At 50.1% G+C, this 16,200-nt stretch overlaps 1 protein-coding gene across 14 annotated transcripts in view; it reads left to right on the top strand.

The window, feature by feature from the left end:
* The window catches only part of LOC149352481 (voltage-dependent calcium channel type A subunit alpha-1-like), a 501,434-nt gene that overhangs the window by 454,046 nt on the left and 31,188 nt on the right, over window positions 1-16,200 (top strand). For 11 of the 14 annotated variants that reach the window (XM_089581672.1, XM_089581669.1, XM_089581666.1 and 8 more), the window contains 5 exons: window positions 5,500-5,610; window positions 12,703-12,786; window positions 13,100-13,216; window positions 14,217-14,282; window positions 15,774-15,865. In XM_089581672.1, the coding sequence (XP_089437798.1) occupies window positions 5,500-5,610; window positions 12,703-12,786; window positions 13,100-13,216; window positions 14,217-14,282; window positions 15,774-15,865 (470 nt within the window). Of the gene's footprint in view, window positions 1-5,499; window positions 5,611-8,174; window positions 8,286-12,702; window positions 12,787-13,099; window positions 13,217-14,216; window positions 14,283-15,773; window positions 15,866-16,200 lie in introns of all 14 variants that reach the window. The other 3 variants (XM_089581660.1, XM_089581664.1, XM_089581668.1) reach the window with 3 other exon arrangements.

The following is a 16,200-nucleotide window of genomic DNA, read 5'->3' as shown; positions in this document are numbered from 1 at the left end:
AGTATTTACTGCTCTTGCCGGGCTTCATTCGTGATCGGGGCTTGTGTTCTCTCGCTAGTGCGTGGGAGCTAGTTCAAATACGTGCGGCGATCGCTGCTGCAGCCACTCGGAGCTATTGAAGAAAGCTGTTTGCCCGCAACAAAGAAACTAACAGCAGCCTCGTGAGGCATTGAGGGTTCTTAGCTGGTGCATTTTAAAGTGAGAGCGCCTTTAAAGCGTCCTTGTTTTCTCTCATTCTAAACTTTTTCTTGTAGCTATGCTCAAGCGGACAAGGAGATTCTTGCTTGTGACCTTGTAATATGCTAATAACGCATCAGTCGTCAGCTTTGGAAAAAACGTCAGCGCCAAGCAGAGAGCGCTAAGCACGCGAAGTCCGGCTGACGCCGCGTGCGTCGGTCCGCGACCAGTGGCGTAGCGCGCGCCGTCCGTGACCATGGCATGGAGCTGGGCTGCTCCCCAGCGGCACCCGCGGTATACGCCGCGGAGGGCCCTGCAGCAGGTGTCACTTGTGCATTGCGCGCTTGCATGCCGACGCCCCGCCCAGAGGTTCAGCGCCCTGGTTTCACGCAGGACGTGCTCGACCTTCTTGACAGAACCGTGCGCTCCGGTGAGAGCCGCAGTCGGATCGTCACTTCGAATGTGAACCAACTCTGAGCCTCGTGTTTGGCATGGGCGTTTTCACTGCCGCTCAACACACCTCACGCAGAGCATGCTGCCGTGCTGCTACGCTCTTTGGAGTTGCCCCGCGGCTGTCAGGCTCGTCCGAGGCGGCCCCAAGGGACCTTGATGCTTGTGCCAGGACTGTTCAGAGCAAGTGACACGGGAAATCAAGGCTCTCAGTACATGCGCATCCTTAAGGGAAAGCAAGCTGGTATGAGAGCTCGCAGTAAACGCAACATTTTGCGCACCTAGACGGCTTTGTGCACTCTAGGGGACTCGTGGCAACTCCCAAGAGCGTAAAACCTTGAATATTGACCGATGCTGCATCATGTCGTGAGCCTTGTCGTGGACATTATGATGTGCACACATGAAAGCTTTCGCGGAGCAAGCAACATGGTTTGACCGAGACAGTTTTTGATCGGCATTTAGACACTGTTTTACTGGCAGTTTTGAGGCCGTGGTCTGGAACAGATTATTGGCCACTGAAACTGGGTTATATAAGCTTGTGGGAGTGTACAGCACAGTCACGTTATGGCAGGGGCAGCCACACGGGCATAATGCTGCACGTTTTTTCTCGTGGCCGCTCGATTTAATCGCGTTGCCTTACGTATTCAGAAACCCACCACATCCTAAAGAGCCTCCTTATCTTTCGTTGAGCAATGGTTAAAAGAAACGTAGCCCTGTAAATTGCCGCGCCGTATTTGAACGTGTGCAGCCCACAATTTGCTTCCTGTTCGTGAAAAAGCTATAGCATTTCCCGTCTTTGTAGGTTGAAGAAAACCATATTTTTTCATGAAAATTTATAAAACGAAACTTCGCTGCCTGTTGACGAGACTTATCGCCCGTTAGTGCACCGTCACGCTGTCATTGTGTCACAGTTTCTTGTCTTGTCCTGTGTGACAGCAGCCGCCTTCGGCAAGGAAGACACGCATTTATTTGAGCACTTCTACCTGCTCACCACCCCTGTCACTCTGTCACTGGTCGTGAATGAGTCACTCGCGTTGAACCCTAGCTTGTAGTCTCCCAGTCAACCTATAGTGAACCTTTTTTGCCAACCCTTGTGGTCGCCACACACACTGTGTGAACACTGACTGTGTGAGCATTCCAGCACCTATCGAACGGCTAGCATTGGTGGAATATCCTCTTCTCATATCGTGCATGCGCACACCGACGCCGCTCTCGCCACAAAAGGGACCCATACGTTGACTAGGGGTCTTGCTTCTGCAGCCGCGGTACTGAAAGCAGGTACGTTCCCATTCGAAAGCGTACGTAGCTTTGATAATGAGGCCGAGCGTTCATTTCTGGCCCATCAGTGCCGCTAAAAAAGGTTGCTGACGCCAGCTAATGCAATCCGTGCTCACTGTGACGAGCGCCTCCACAGATCGTAGCCTGACGGCATAGCAACCACATTCTTTAGGACTATTTGCAATGTTTGCCAAAGCGTTGGCAAAACGACTGTTCATTCCTTCTCGCCCTATGCAGCCAACTTAAACATGAAATGAGACACGCTTCCAGAACTGCTTCCAGACTCTTCGCAGCTAGTTGCGGATGGTAGTTTGGGAATTTATCTCCTTCTCTATTTTCCTTAAAACCAACCAATAGAAAAGTAGTCAACTTACTCCTATGTCAAGCGGGAAAGGCGCTGTAAGGATTGTTTCGCCAACTTCAAAGCGCTGACAATGGAAGCATATTTGTGTGCAATTTTCCCAAAGGAAGGTACGCGATGTTTTATCGCAATGAAACCAGGACTGTCTAAGTATCTGATAAACATTCAACAAACGTTTCTTGCAATCCCATTCACGTTTATTTGAGAGTTGACACATGCGTGTGTGAGAGAACGTGCGCTTTTGCAGGCATAATATGCATAAGCGACGAAGATGGGCAAGCCTCATTAAAACATGATTCGTTATAAGGTGCACCTGCGGTTATTTCCACGTATACTATTGTAATTCATATTACTTCTATCCCGAATGCGTCGCACGGCCAGCAAATTGTGCGGCAAGTTAAGTTGAAAATGCTTGATTTCGGTGTCATTCTGATGAGACAATTTCATTGAGGAAACTTTCGTGCTCTTCCTTGGCCCAATGTCTCGACCGAACACGACAGCAGCGTTGACAGGATCGTGGATTAGGCTTCTATAAAGGGCCCTGCCAGCGCACAGGCCTTGGACCGCAACTGAAGTCTGGGCAGTGTTTGTTAGTCATCTGGAATGTAAAACAGCATGGTGAATAACGGGAGGGAGGAAAAGGGGTTGGGGGTGGAACTACAGTACTTCGGTGCATCAGAAAATATCATCAATACTGCGGATGCAACGTAAGCGGGTCGAAGGAACACCTGAATGAATTACACGCGTTGAGCAAGCCCCACGATGTGTGCTCATCGACATCAGCAACGCAGGAGCAGATTTTTCGCAGACCTCTGGCTTCATATTGGGGAGAAGAGCAAAGGGCATGTCTCAGGGACCACAGGCGACAGCAAATTGTACGCTGCTGCTGTTCATGTACGACGCCCATCCGTTTTACGTTCAATGAATACTGAATGGTGTTCCGAAAGCATCAACGGAACTGCGGTCCTGTTCTCGTAAGCACTGTTGGTTGATAGATCGGCAAGTTCCGAGGGCAGAGGTTACGTTCTGGTCCTAGCAGATATCTCGCGCGTACTGTTCAAAAAAAGCCGCGGCTCCTTTCCGTTACCACGAAAAATCCTCTCTTGAAAATATCGCCCAATCAAGAAAGAGTCGCTAACCCCTCGACTCCCCTCTGTCTGAAAACAGATACTCACCAGGAGTGTGTTGACGTTACTCTGTTCTCTGTTGGCGAACAAAAAAGACAGAAAGGAGGACTCTATCCGTTTATGATGCCTCTCCGTACACCTCTCGGCTGTTTGAAATTATCAGTGCAGCAGCACATTCAGTTATGCACACGCGTCAATCCAAAGCTATTTAATACGAGGAGAATACTCCCGCTTTTATTGCGCAGGAAAGGGTAGGAGATAGTTGAACTCTTGACTGGCACGAGTTGACGTACAGGGTTGGTCAAAAGTTCCCAGGCCACATGGTTCGCTTTTCATCGGTATATCCTGGCACTTAAGATTCCGATAAAGCTATCAAGGTTCTCAGATGGTAGAAGGATCCTCCTTCTATTCTCAACAGACATTTAGAGCTTCGAGGGTATCTCAACTGCGCGATTATGCTGGTCAAAAGCAAAACCTATGGCCTTGGAACTTTTGACTGGCCCTGTACAAGTTGCGTTCCTCTTCAGCGATAAAGCGGACGAAATCTCAGTGGGAAATATCATAGCAAGACCTGCTGTTCGGAGCGGAATATTAGAACTAGTAAAACCACGTTTACTTGTTCAGAGGCATTCGTGCGAAGGACCCAATTCGTCGCTGACATTTGTAAACCGCCAGGACAGACTCGTCTTCGTACTCTGTGGGTACATGTTCGAGAGACAAAATGTGGTGTACACGGCACAATGACTAGTGATTACCTTGATTTTAAAACCCATAATTTATTTACAGAATCATGCTGTCTAGCGTGCTGTGGTTGGAAGTAGCACAACTTTATGATTTATTCCAAGAATCCTGAGAGAAAAGGAGGAAGGTTAGGAGAAGGTCGGTTCCTGAATACGGGCATAACAATAGTGCTTGCCAGCACAGGAAATCTAGGACAGAAATTCTTGTATGCCACCACGTTATAACTAGCAGACCAGGAAACTTGTGACATATAAAGCTGCCGTCTTAGTTCATGTGTTTCATTTTCGACGTCTCTTCATTCGCCCAGAGAATCCAGCAAACATTTCCTACGTATCCATGGCTATGAAATACAATGCAGATTTTAGGACGACCGTAAAGGTAAAGTTTATTTCTACGCGTTAGACTGCCGGTTGAAATGTGGAGATAGTCGGCAGGCAAAGCACATCATGAGCCGGAAAATTAGATTTTGGAAAAGAAATAAAAAAAGCCTTATCTGATTAAGCTGAGCAATTAGCACTAGATGCAGTTGTTTTAAAGCGCAAGTAATTCAGGATTTTTTTTTCGGTCGCTTATTATACGGCACAAAATTTGTCAAGTGCGCGTTAACTTGTGCATCTAATCTCGGAGGCAGTTGGCTGTTGTCCCATGCACTTTCCCTGATGTATTCCATGCGAACGCGCGTTGACGGCAGCAGAAGCACAGTCCTTTGACAACAGCAGTAATGACCTAGGACAATGCGCCAGAGAGCAGCTTGTCATTACAAGCTAAACTAGCCTAGTTCAGACCTCACGCGTCGGCGACACGTCTTGGCTGCGAGAAATAGTTATCGCTGTAGGCTGCCCTCCGTGTTTTTTTTTTCGCGTGCACCACTGCCTGTGTGACCGTCGGCGAATAAGACGTTCCTGGCCGGGCCGTCTCCACGAGCCAAATTGAAGTCCGTTTTGTGCATGGCGTGCGCTCGGAGATCGGGAGAGCTTTCCGGTGCGGGCTAGCCCCGCACGTGAGTAGAGCGCTGTGCGGAAAGCTGCCAATGCTCCCACCACGCGGTCGGCGGCCCAGAAGCGAGCACCCTCGAGCATGCCAGGCGCGACAGCCGCTTCTTCCCACGTTGCGCAGCTTGCTGCCCAGCACACACACGGCGAACAGTGCACACGCGTCGCGGCCCCGCCGAGCGCACGGGGCTGCCGCCGCCGCCAGACGGAGGCCTCCGTAGTTGTAGCCTCCGAGGAGAGAGCATTGCTGTAGAAGGTTGTTTCTTTCTGTTTCATTTGCTTGGCTTTTGTTTTCTTTCTCTTTCTCTGTGACCCTCCCCCGTGCTTATTCCTTGGTTGGGGTCCTGTGCATCTCTTCGTGGCCGGCGGCTAGTTTTACAATCAAAGCAAGACGCTGAAGAACACGCTCCACTACATGAACGCTGCCTTCACCGCGCTTTTCACGATCGAATGCGTCCTCAAGGTGGCCGCATTCGGAGTCCGGGTAAGGCTCCCGCCTTAGGCAGCGCTTGGGCCGCCGGCATAGCCAGGGAACGCCGCCAGGGGTTCGCTGGCTAGGCCGGTCGGCCCCTAGAACGTAGCTCCTGTTGTAAGCTGGGCAGTGGGCGCACGCCCGTGAAGCGCTTAGTGTCTCTGCTGTCACGCTGCCCTGGGCTGCGCGCTGGTGGTCAGTGTCAGCTCAGTGGCGGCAGCACGACGGCGCCACTGGCAGGCCTGCTCTGGCCCGTGGCGGCTGCCGACCTGCGCATGCGCATTGCGCCGCTCCCGGCTGTGCGGGCCAGAGCGCGGCCCGTCGTCCCCCCCGGCCGCGCTCTCCCTGCACAACGGTGAACGGGCGAGAGCAGGTCTGAAGCTGCAATTAGCGACACGTAAGCAGCCCGATGCGCTCCTGTGCCATGCAAGGGCAAACGATCAGCCATCCGGCCTGATGGTGTCGTCTGGCAAGAAAATAAATAATAAACCTGAGCTAGCTTCCCTTGAACGAGGGTGCAATTTGCTGCATGTGACATGGTGAAAGTGTGACATGGGTTTGTGCTAGCAGCATCGTAAGCATCTTCTAGGACCTCGACGCTCGCCCCACAGAGGGCCCCGTCAGGAGTGGCGTCTCTACCCGTCCTACGTGTACACCGCCCCAGTCCATGCTTCACCTCTCTCTCTCTCTCTCTCTCTCTGCCCTCCTTGGTTCTCTCATAATGCCGGTAGTGTTTAGTTCCCTTCGTGTTCCCGCTTCTTTTTGTTGTTCCCCCTGAGTTGGCGTATGTTCTCGGTTCCCCTGAGTCTGCCCTTTGAAGACCCCTAGCGCGCACCAACAAGTCCCGCGACGTGGTCCAATTAGTGTCCCTTGGCCTCTTTCCGTGCCTGCCACCGAGCACCGGGCGGTGCCGCTGGCAGATGCCGCAGGGGAGCTTTCCCGTAGTGCGGGGGCTAGTCGCGTTAGTCGCGCGTACCGTGCCAAACCATCCCGCTGCGCGCGCCTTCCCGCCGGTGTCGTGGCTGGGAGAAGCCGTTTCCCCTCAGTTCGAGCCCCATCGGTTAGGTGCCCTTTGTTCTGCTCTCTTGGGAACATCGGCTCCCACTTACTGCCTGCTCATGTCCTGCACGCCAGACTGCATGCCAAGCATCTTCAGCACCTGCTGCCGTGTGGAGCACCCGCGACGGGTCGCCGGACGCTTGCCTGCCGCCCTGCTCGTTTCTTGGGCATGACCGCTGCACGTTACTGCTGCCGCCGTCTTAAAGTGGCTCTTGGGGGGCTCCTTCTGCGCGCATGGCGCTGCCGAGAGGGTTCCGAAGCGCCCCTTGGGTCCCGACGACGGTGGCCCCAGACACACGTCTTGACGCCCATAGGACAAAGCAGAGCGTGGCTGGGCAGACGCAATGCTATCTTTAGAAAGGTCTAACAGTCGCCTTCTGTTCGAGTGCTGTCCACTGAAACAAATGTTTGTGATTTTCTAGCAAGGTGTTCGAACCCCGTGAGGTGGTTTTCCTACGTTTTCGTTTGTAGTCGGATTCTGACGTTACTGTAGGTTCTCCACGACTAGAAAGAAAGTCAAAATGTCACCAGAAATTGGGGTGTTTGATTTGAATCCTCTCCGGAGCTGTTGAGTTCTTGGAATGAGCTACATTTACTCCCGGCGAGGCTCTGCTTGGCCTGTGTCAGGACATTATTCAGCTGAAGCATTACTGGAACCACATAGCACAAAGGAGCATAGCTTGGAGACTTTGGAACAGAGCCAGATGACGTAGACTGCACAGGTAATGTGGGTGGTTATTTTCTGTGCTATCTTCGACGTGCACTCATAGAAAGAGCCCCAAAAGCATAGCTTTCGTACATGACGAGCTAGAGTTGCCGTCGTTGGTGTAACTCAATCTGCCATATCTAATTTTTGAGTCTTGGCACCAGTTAGCGATGACCACATGAGTGGCACGTTATCATAGATCGCAGCACAAGTCAGAAATCATTTTTACTGTAAACGCCCAGGATGGCGATGAGGGAGAAGGCACAACGAGGTGTGTTGGTGCACCCTTGCTCAAGGCTTGAGCACGTGGCCGGACAGGGTGCGTTCTCCTACGCAGAAGGAGCGACGATCCGGGCCGGGCCACACTGAACATTTCGAGAACGGTTAGCCAGGAAGCTCGCCAGCATAGAGGCAGGAAGCCGCGGCGGTTTCGCGCGGAGTCTGCCCTGCGCTGCAGAGGCGGAAGGAGAGCGTGTAAGGCTTCCAGGAGCCTGGAGCCGCGTGTAGTTTCGTTCGCGGCGCGTCGCAGCCCGAGAGTAGCTGAGAGGAGTTTGATCGAATCGGGCCCGCTGGCCAAGGGGCGTTTCGAAGAGAACCCGGGACGTACGCTGCCTCCGGGTCCCAACGAGCGCCGGCGCGGACGCCCGCCCACACCACGGGCGAGTGGCGCCGGCCGCTGCGGGCCTCCCCGAGCCAGCGTCCGCCGCCATCGGCCGCCGCCGGGCGGGGCAACTTCTTTTGGGGTTCGCGCTCCTCGGTGGCTCATTACCGTCCTTCTGGTTTCTTCCCTTCCCTCCTGGTGGACCTCTAGTTCCATTATGCCAGCGATTTATATTCCGACATACTAAGCTACTTAAACATGGCCTTCACTATCCTTTTCCTGCTGGAATGTATATTCAAGTTCATGGCTTATGGATGCAAGGTTTGGGAAAAATCATATTTTTTATCGTTCCGTTTCCTTCTGTTTGTTCCTTACTTGCTGTGGTGACTGAAAGTGTGCGCAGCTAAAAAAAACTCGCAGCTTCTCTGTAGCGCCGTGCCTTTGGTTCTTTCCTTTCTACCTGTCGCCCACTCAGCAATGAGCTCGCCCCTTCGCGAAGCGGTCCGGCAAGAGGGATCGCCTTCGTGCTCCGCTAACCTTGCTAGGAAGAGCAGTAGCGCTTGTCGCCGGCAGCGCGTCACCGCGAACCCCGTGTCGGCTAGGCCGCTCCATCTTGCCGTCTGTACGCAACTCATTATCAGGAAAATCCTGATAGAGGTGGTCATGCCACACTCGTGAGAAGAACGCACAATACACCCTAACGAATGACCTATTGTACATCCTGACTTCTTCGCTAAGGTTTCAGAGTTCCGAACGCCGTGCTTCGCTTGACACATTTCCACGGAAAGAAAGCCGCCAGGCAACGCTGGTCTTCGGCGCTCAAAACGGCGCTCAAAAGCCGCGCTCTTAATTAGCGTTGACTGCGTCATCGTGCGCTTTTAGTAAACTGGACTGTCTTCAATAAGACTGGCAGTAGCGGTGCAAAGTAAATCCCAAGGTAGTTCAACACACTCATTTGCGGCGCACAGTATTCGTACACTTGCGAGTGCCATTCTTCGGACGCATTTAATCGGCTTTCACCATCACAAATCAGTGAGTACATTACAATAAATTTGTGCTATGCGTGGCACTGCTTACGCGGCGTCCTACCTTTTTGGGTAGGAGGTGAACGGCTAGGCGTCGCGAAGCGAGGTCTGTTGCTCCTGGCAAGGTTATTTAAACTCGGCGACTACAGGATGCTGCTGCTTAGCACTAGTGCACATCGATGCCTGCTTGTATGTAAAGTCCGTCGGGTGTAATAGCAAGAAAAGTACTTCACACTTAAGTATAAGCGTTTATTGAAAAGTTATTTGGTCGTTGCAGACAACGGCTCCTGGGCGTAGTGTGTTTTTGATTATCTTTTAGGAAATCAATGTTGCTCGTGTCCATTTGTTCTTTGGGTATCAGAAATGACTGTTTGGCACCACACATGCGATGCTGTGTTATGGAAACCACTGCGGGCGTCAATATTATTAATTTCCTTTCGCGCGTACACCAGTCAGGCAGCGAACTTGGGCTGCATGTTTTCTTCGTTAATGCCAGGAAATCCAAGAAAACTGAGTACAGAGCCAAAACAGCGCTTACGTTGAAATGACTAGTTGTGTCATAGGGACGTCTGCCTGCCTTCCTTACTATGTAAAGCCTTCGCCGGTGTCCAGCACACTGGCTTCTCTGTCGAATCACTTACTGAGATATGTACGGCGCTCCCAAAGCTCCAGAGTTTCGTAGGGGCATGGACCCTTCAGGGATTTGAAGCTTCACGGGTATGGGCCGGACACTTGTGACAAAGGCTGTGCGTAACTAGGGGCGGATTTATGAGGTACTATTTGAGAGGGCGGCTGGAAGGAGGGGAGGGGGGACGCTTTTATTTGAATCATGTATATCTTGCACTTTTCTCGTCCAAAAGACCTGGGTTCAGAGTGCTTTTCTTGCGTAAAGTTTCTCATTTGGAGAAGGCGACAAATAAGGCAGATGATTTCGAGTCTCGCCATCCTGGTACAGAGGTCATTCGTGGTGCGCTATAACTGCCGAGTCCTTGCGGACAAAGAAACCCATATGTTCATGGCGGCAGCGGTTATGGAAGTGCAGAGCATATGCTGGCCGCCATAACTACACTGCTTCGCTACGCCTTGTATAACCTTGGTAAAAAGTCTTCAAGCCACAGGGCTTACTTTTGAGCCGCATAGCCGGGCACTTACGGCACATCCGATGTATCAAATTTTTGGCAGGAGAGGAAGGCTCTTAACCTCACCTCTCCGGAGTCCATGAGCTTCGAGGTTGCCGTAAGTTCCCGATCACACTCCTCAAAAGCAAGCCCTGTGACCTACAGACTCTTGACCAATGCTGTACATCTTCGTTACGGTGTGCGTTGCGAACAGATATACAAACGAATGCGTTCGGCAGTGATTCTGTTTTGTATTTTCTTCCCTTCTTTAATCCATTTGGTGGTTCCTTGCTTTATAAAATTTTTTTTCCTCCTAAAAAAAATTTTAGGCCCAGGTGAAATTCTTCCCTTTTTTGGTAGATCTCAGCTAGGGAAAATCAGCTGCATCGAGGCAGACTCCACGTCGACGGTAGCTTTAGCTGCACCGCGTGCCTATAAGGTTAACAACTGAAATGTAAGACAAGAGCCCATCATGCGCCAGTTCTGTATGCTTTGTCTCCAGAAATGCGAAAATCATACGTAAGGCTCGCATCCGGCCTGAAGGATGTTTCCTGTAGTGTCGGTATTTTGAGGCTTTTCTCAGCCTGGTGGTGGCAATAGCTGCGTACTGAGGACGCTGTAAGAGTTATCAGAATAGCATGGCGTCACTAAACTTCTTCTAACTTGTTACAATATTTATCGCTGCATAGACAGTCGAGGCAACCGCGACCTGTGTGGATGGTATCAAAGAAAAGGTCCCCTATATCGCTGTCTATGTCTACAATACTGAATTCTCAAGATGGAAATTCCCAAATCAGATTTAGTTGTCCTACAGTAAATGGCTCGTTACCTTTCAATCAGTCGTTTCTATTTTGGTACATTCACGGCACTGAAGCCCCATGAAAACCCTGAGAGTTGCTTACAATAGATAAGATGGCTTTTTGTATGTCTCTTCAGCGTCTACGAGCCAGTGCGTACTTACGAAGCGTGCATGTAGTTAAAAAAAAAAAGTAGTTACAAAGTTTCCAAGGTTAGGTACAGAATACTAAAGGCCATCGGGGTAAGGCCGTTCTCACCAATCCGCGAAGATATGTATGTAAGCCACGCGAGATGGTTAGCACTTGGTCACTTGTTTCTTTAGTAAAAATTGAGAATTTTAGTTCAGTGATACGCCCAGGAACTCAATTTGATTTGTTCAATAAACATACTCGCAGCAACTCTCAGAGGCGGAAAGAAACAACGAGAAAAATCAAAACATTCCTAGCTGAGTTGAACGATCGGTGACCTGGACCTCGTTTCAAATAGGTTCGTGTCTGTATATATGCGAGTTCTGAACAAAGACAGCACGTGTTCTACGAAATTCCAGGCCTCAGATAAAATATGTACCCAATGTCAAGATGCAATATAACTGTAATTAAAGACAGCTAATTAAGCCGACGATTTGACAACGTACTACCGTTTCGTCAGGTAGCTTATTTGTGCGCAGGCGATACTGTTGGATCACTATCAAGCTCGAGGAACTAAAAACGACAGTTTCTGGAGGGTTACGGCTGTCTTGTTCTCTCTTAGCCCACTGTGAACAAAACAGCCGTAACTCTTCCGAAACGTCGTTTCTTTTTTCTCGACCTGGTCTGCAGCCCCATGAATTTCACTTAAGCTCAATGGCAACTGTTCTACCAGTGCAACTGTTCTACCTCCATCAGCTTTATACACATTCCAAGGCGCTTGACCTTTACGATTTTTCTATTGGTGCTACACCCATGCGGAAGCTTTGAATTATTCAGCATTCTTCACGAAATATTTGTGAAGAATTGCCTTTATCGCTATTGGCCTCTATCGCTTTCCTCGGGCACTTCGTAGACATCTTTTGGCTCTGGCTCCCTATCATTCACGAACTTTCGATATTACGTCGCACACAGGCCTCTGACCCGCACGCGGTCCTTATTACTGATGATAAAGCGCTAACGGGAGAAAAAATCAATTGGTTTCCGTTAGAATTGTATTGGACAGATTTCGCATGCGTGTCAGACATGCGCTATAACCGTACGCCCAGGAACCGTTGAACGCGACTGCGTCGAGAGCTCTTTCAGCGCCTTCTAGACACGCCACTGGCGAAGTGAGTACCTCACGCAAGCGGCAAGGGTCCGTAGAGACTCGTACGCGGGCAGGAAAGCCAGCGAAATTCATCCCCGAAAGGTGCGAGCAGTAGGAACGAAAAGCCGTTGCACATGCAGCAAAATACACTTGAGAAGCCAAGAGTTGCTTGTCAACTGTTGGGTTCTCTATCTTATGTTGAGGGCTCCAGGAATCAGCTTTGCTTCGTTCGTCAATGTTCAATCGGAGTGCAACGGGCAGTGTTTTTTTCTCTCAAAAAAAAAAAAAAAGCACAGAAAGTGTCGTCCTCACTTGCATGAAATTTGTGCATCTATGAATGTTTGTCGTCGCGAAGCGTTGTATGTCCCTAATAAAATTATACCAGATAACGTAAGACGTGTTTCATTAAAGGCTAGATGTAGTGACGCGGAGTTGGGATGCATGAACGCATGCCTGTGTGTACGAAACCTTCCAGCTACTGACAGCTGTATCTCTCGTCCCCTCCTGTCTCTCCAAAAAAAGAACTTCTTCAAGAATCCATGGCACACTTTTGATTTCATCACAGTTATTGGAAGCATCATCGATGTTCTAGTCATGGAGACGGGGGTAAGTCTTATTTGGTCTTCAGAAGCAGTGTGGGCCTACGGCTCGGTTGTTCGCGTTTTTTTTCGGCTGTACTTTCTGTTTGTGAAAATGTTTCGTTGAGTGCAAAAGAAGAAAAAACCAAACTAGACAGCATGAACTTCGTACAATACAATTGTGCCTCTTGTCATAATGTGGATTTTTATGTCGCCGTTCACGCGCACGCTGCGCGTTCGCGTGCACGTGGCATGTGTTTTCTTGCTCGTGTGCGTCCAAAATGTTTAATGCTTTTGTGAGTTTTTTTTACCCGACTCACACGTCTCTTCTTGCGTTTCAGCTGAATTTTTTCAGTGTGGGGTTCTTGAGGCTATTTCGAGCAGCCCGCCTGATTAAGCTTCTCAGGCAAGGCTATACCATACGAATTCTCCTTTGGACATTCATTCAGTCTTTCAAAGTAAGCACCCACTCGTTCCACTGCCTTCCTGTTACCTCAAAAAGTGCACACTTACTGCGATTTCATAAATGCGTAGAGACAGTTTCATTTACTTAATCAGAAATGAGCCTCTTGCACGCCGAGCTAAAAACCTTCGATGGTAGCATGGGTGTTAGATAATTCACTGGTTTTCAGGAAAGTACCACAATCTTTTTTTTTGATCAGGCAGCTTCCGTAGCACTGCAACCAGAGCCATCGCATGATTTACTTCACTGGTGAATGCATGTTTAGCGAAACGCAACTTTGCTTTATTTCTGGTGTTGCATTTGTGGCGCTGACAGACGCTTAAAAAAGAAGCGGTAGTAGGTGAAATGTGCCTATCTTTGAAAGCGTACGCGAATAACTAGTTTGTTCTCTAAATAGTAGTAGCGTGCACAAAAGTTCTCGCGCACTGTTCAATTCGGCGCGTGAAGCAAAATTCTGCACCAGAATCGACGGACGTTACCGCTGTCTTGAGACAAGACTGCCGCTTTAACCAAGAGATGCTGAATGCAAGCCACATAGCAGCCCTCTTGCCATGGCCTTTGCAGTGTTGCCATTCTTGCTTCAGAGCGCCAAATTTCTTTAACTGGCCATTGCTTTGCAAATTACTTCGCTGCGTAACTTTAGTACAATTTCGGTCCTCGGAAGAAACGACCACTCTGTCGAAGACAGCAGACGTCTTCTGTAGAAGCTGCCCCGAAAGGTGGCTGAACCATTCACTGAGCGCGACAGCTTCTGTAAAGAAGGCAAATATTTCCGATTAACGCATTTTTTTACCGCAAGCCAAGACAAAGACTCAGTAAGGAACAGCATTCAACGCGACAGAGGCGTTACCGTCATCGCTTGCGGTAAAATAGTATTCACCAGTGAACACCAGTTAGCTCAGCAACAAGTTCTCCTCAGGCATAGCCTATCTTCTTGTCAAGTCGAATTGTTGGGAAGAGACATCTGACCCGTTCTTTCTGTGCCTCTCTTGTAGGCTTTGCCTTACGTTTGCTTGCTCATAGCGATGCTCTTCTTCATCTACGCCATAATCGGCATGCAGGTGAGTGCGTTCTTTCGTCACTTTCCACCTTCTTCATTTGCTTTTAGTTTTCGAAAAAAAATTAATATTTCAGTGCACCCACAAAAGTCTCAAGCTCGTAAATGGAATCAGTTTTATATCACGGTGCAGTTATCACAGGCCGAGTGACTTTTCATGAGAATGTCATAACTGACTATGTTCACGTTTCCTGCTAAATCCAAAAAGAAAAAATGTATTCAGCCTCCGCGTACGAGTTCGTCTACGTCGAAAGCGCTTCACTGGCGACGGAACTCGCGAAGGCGAAACAACCTATACCGCCGCCCTCTTTTACCGTTTTTGCTCTTGCTAGTCATCTAATCAATGACCGCTGGAGCGGCTAGCCCCACAAGTTAGTGATCTGTAGCCCTTATTTCAGGCCCACAAAGTGAAAAGCAAGTATACCAGAATGATTCTCTGCTTCCATTGCATGCGAACGCTAACCCGCAAACGCTTCTGGCTCACAGTCTACTAACATTCTACAAAGAAACTTCAACGCTTTCTGGTGAATTAATCTTGCATGCTGTTAGAATGATATATGTATATGAATAAAACAACTTCGGTACTATCGCGTCGACACAGGAGTGAATCCTATGTATATGTGAAGCAGTCTGTATACGCCTACTAGCCTAGGACGGAGGTGCTTCCCATGACTCGTTGTTGTAACTCCACGTCCGCAGGAACTTACCGAAAGCCCTGCCACGCCGTCTGATGACTATTCCTGGGTCACAGGCGCAGTAGCTAGCAACTTTTGGCTCACGCGGTAACCTTCGCCTCCAGTTACAGCAAAGTCAGTTATAGTGCGCATGACACGCTCAGGACCTGCACATTTTTCATGTCGCGTCAGTGAGCGGAACAGTGCTAAAGAGAAAAAACGCGCCCGTACTTTGTGTGACCGTGTGTGTATATGTGTGTGTGCACGTGATGTCGGCATTCACAAGCTGCCAAAGCAGCCGTGGCCGTTACGCGCCCATCGCCGGCCACGGCTGCCCGCGGGCTCTTTTCTTTCCCCCCAAGGCGGCGCGAGAGAATGCTGTGCCGGAGCCTCTTGTGACGGTCGTGTTTTGGTCTTGACCCGTGCCCGCAGGTTTTCGGCAATATCGGGTTTGACCCTGACACAGAGATCAATCGGCACAACAACTTTCAGTCCTTCTTTCAGTCGTTAATACTCTTGTTTCGGTGAGTGGCGGCAGTGCACCCTTAGCTAGAGCCTCGGGAGCAGCCGGAGCGGGCCGGCAGCACGGTCCGACCGCGTAGCGGCGGCGGCGGCAGCGTAGCCTTCCCCCCTCGTACATACGCGCCATAGAGACAGAGCGCGGCAGCACCTCTGCTGCCCGACGGCGTAGGGTTTGTGTGCGTAGAAGCCGTGGCTCTGGCCCGGGGCGGCGAGAGCGCGTAGCCTTTCACCCTGCCCACTTTTCCTCCACCCGCTACCCACGCGGCTTCCTCCGTGATGCTGTTGTGTTTTTTGCCCAGGTCTTCGGAAATATTATGCTGGCTTCGGACAGTCAAATAACCCGGCACAATAACTTCCGAACTTTCTTTCAAGGTCTAATGCTTCTGTTCAGGCAAGTGCAATCCTAACCTAAGCACATATACCTCTATACCGGCTATTACCGAAATGGGGGCCTCCACGCCTTTGCTGCACAGCTGTTTGCGCTCACGCGTTAAGCCCTGTCTCTGTTTCTCGCCACACGTCCGGGCCTTCCTAATTTCCTTGCATTTCCGTGTTTCATTTTTTTTTTTGTATGTGTGCGCCTTTTGGTCCTTGTTTCTTTTATTTATGTACACGTACATTGGCACGCGCCTTACGTTTCATTCCAATGCGCTCCGCCCAACAAACCAGCAGGCTGCTCCGTGACGGAAGGTTCGCATGGCACCTTCCACCCTGTACAGTTCGTGC

This window comes from Amblyomma mixtum, chromosome 3 (assembly GCF_055824585.1).
Source record: "Amblyomma mixtum isolate Tamu chromosome 3, ASM5582458v1, whole genome shotgun sequence".
In the NCBI taxonomy this organism is placed as follows: domain Eukaryota; kingdom Metazoa; phylum Arthropoda; class Arachnida; order Ixodida; family Ixodidae; genus Amblyomma; species Amblyomma mixtum.
Note: the sequence above shows the minus strand (reverse complement) of the source record. Positions and strands in the feature narration are given on the sequence as shown.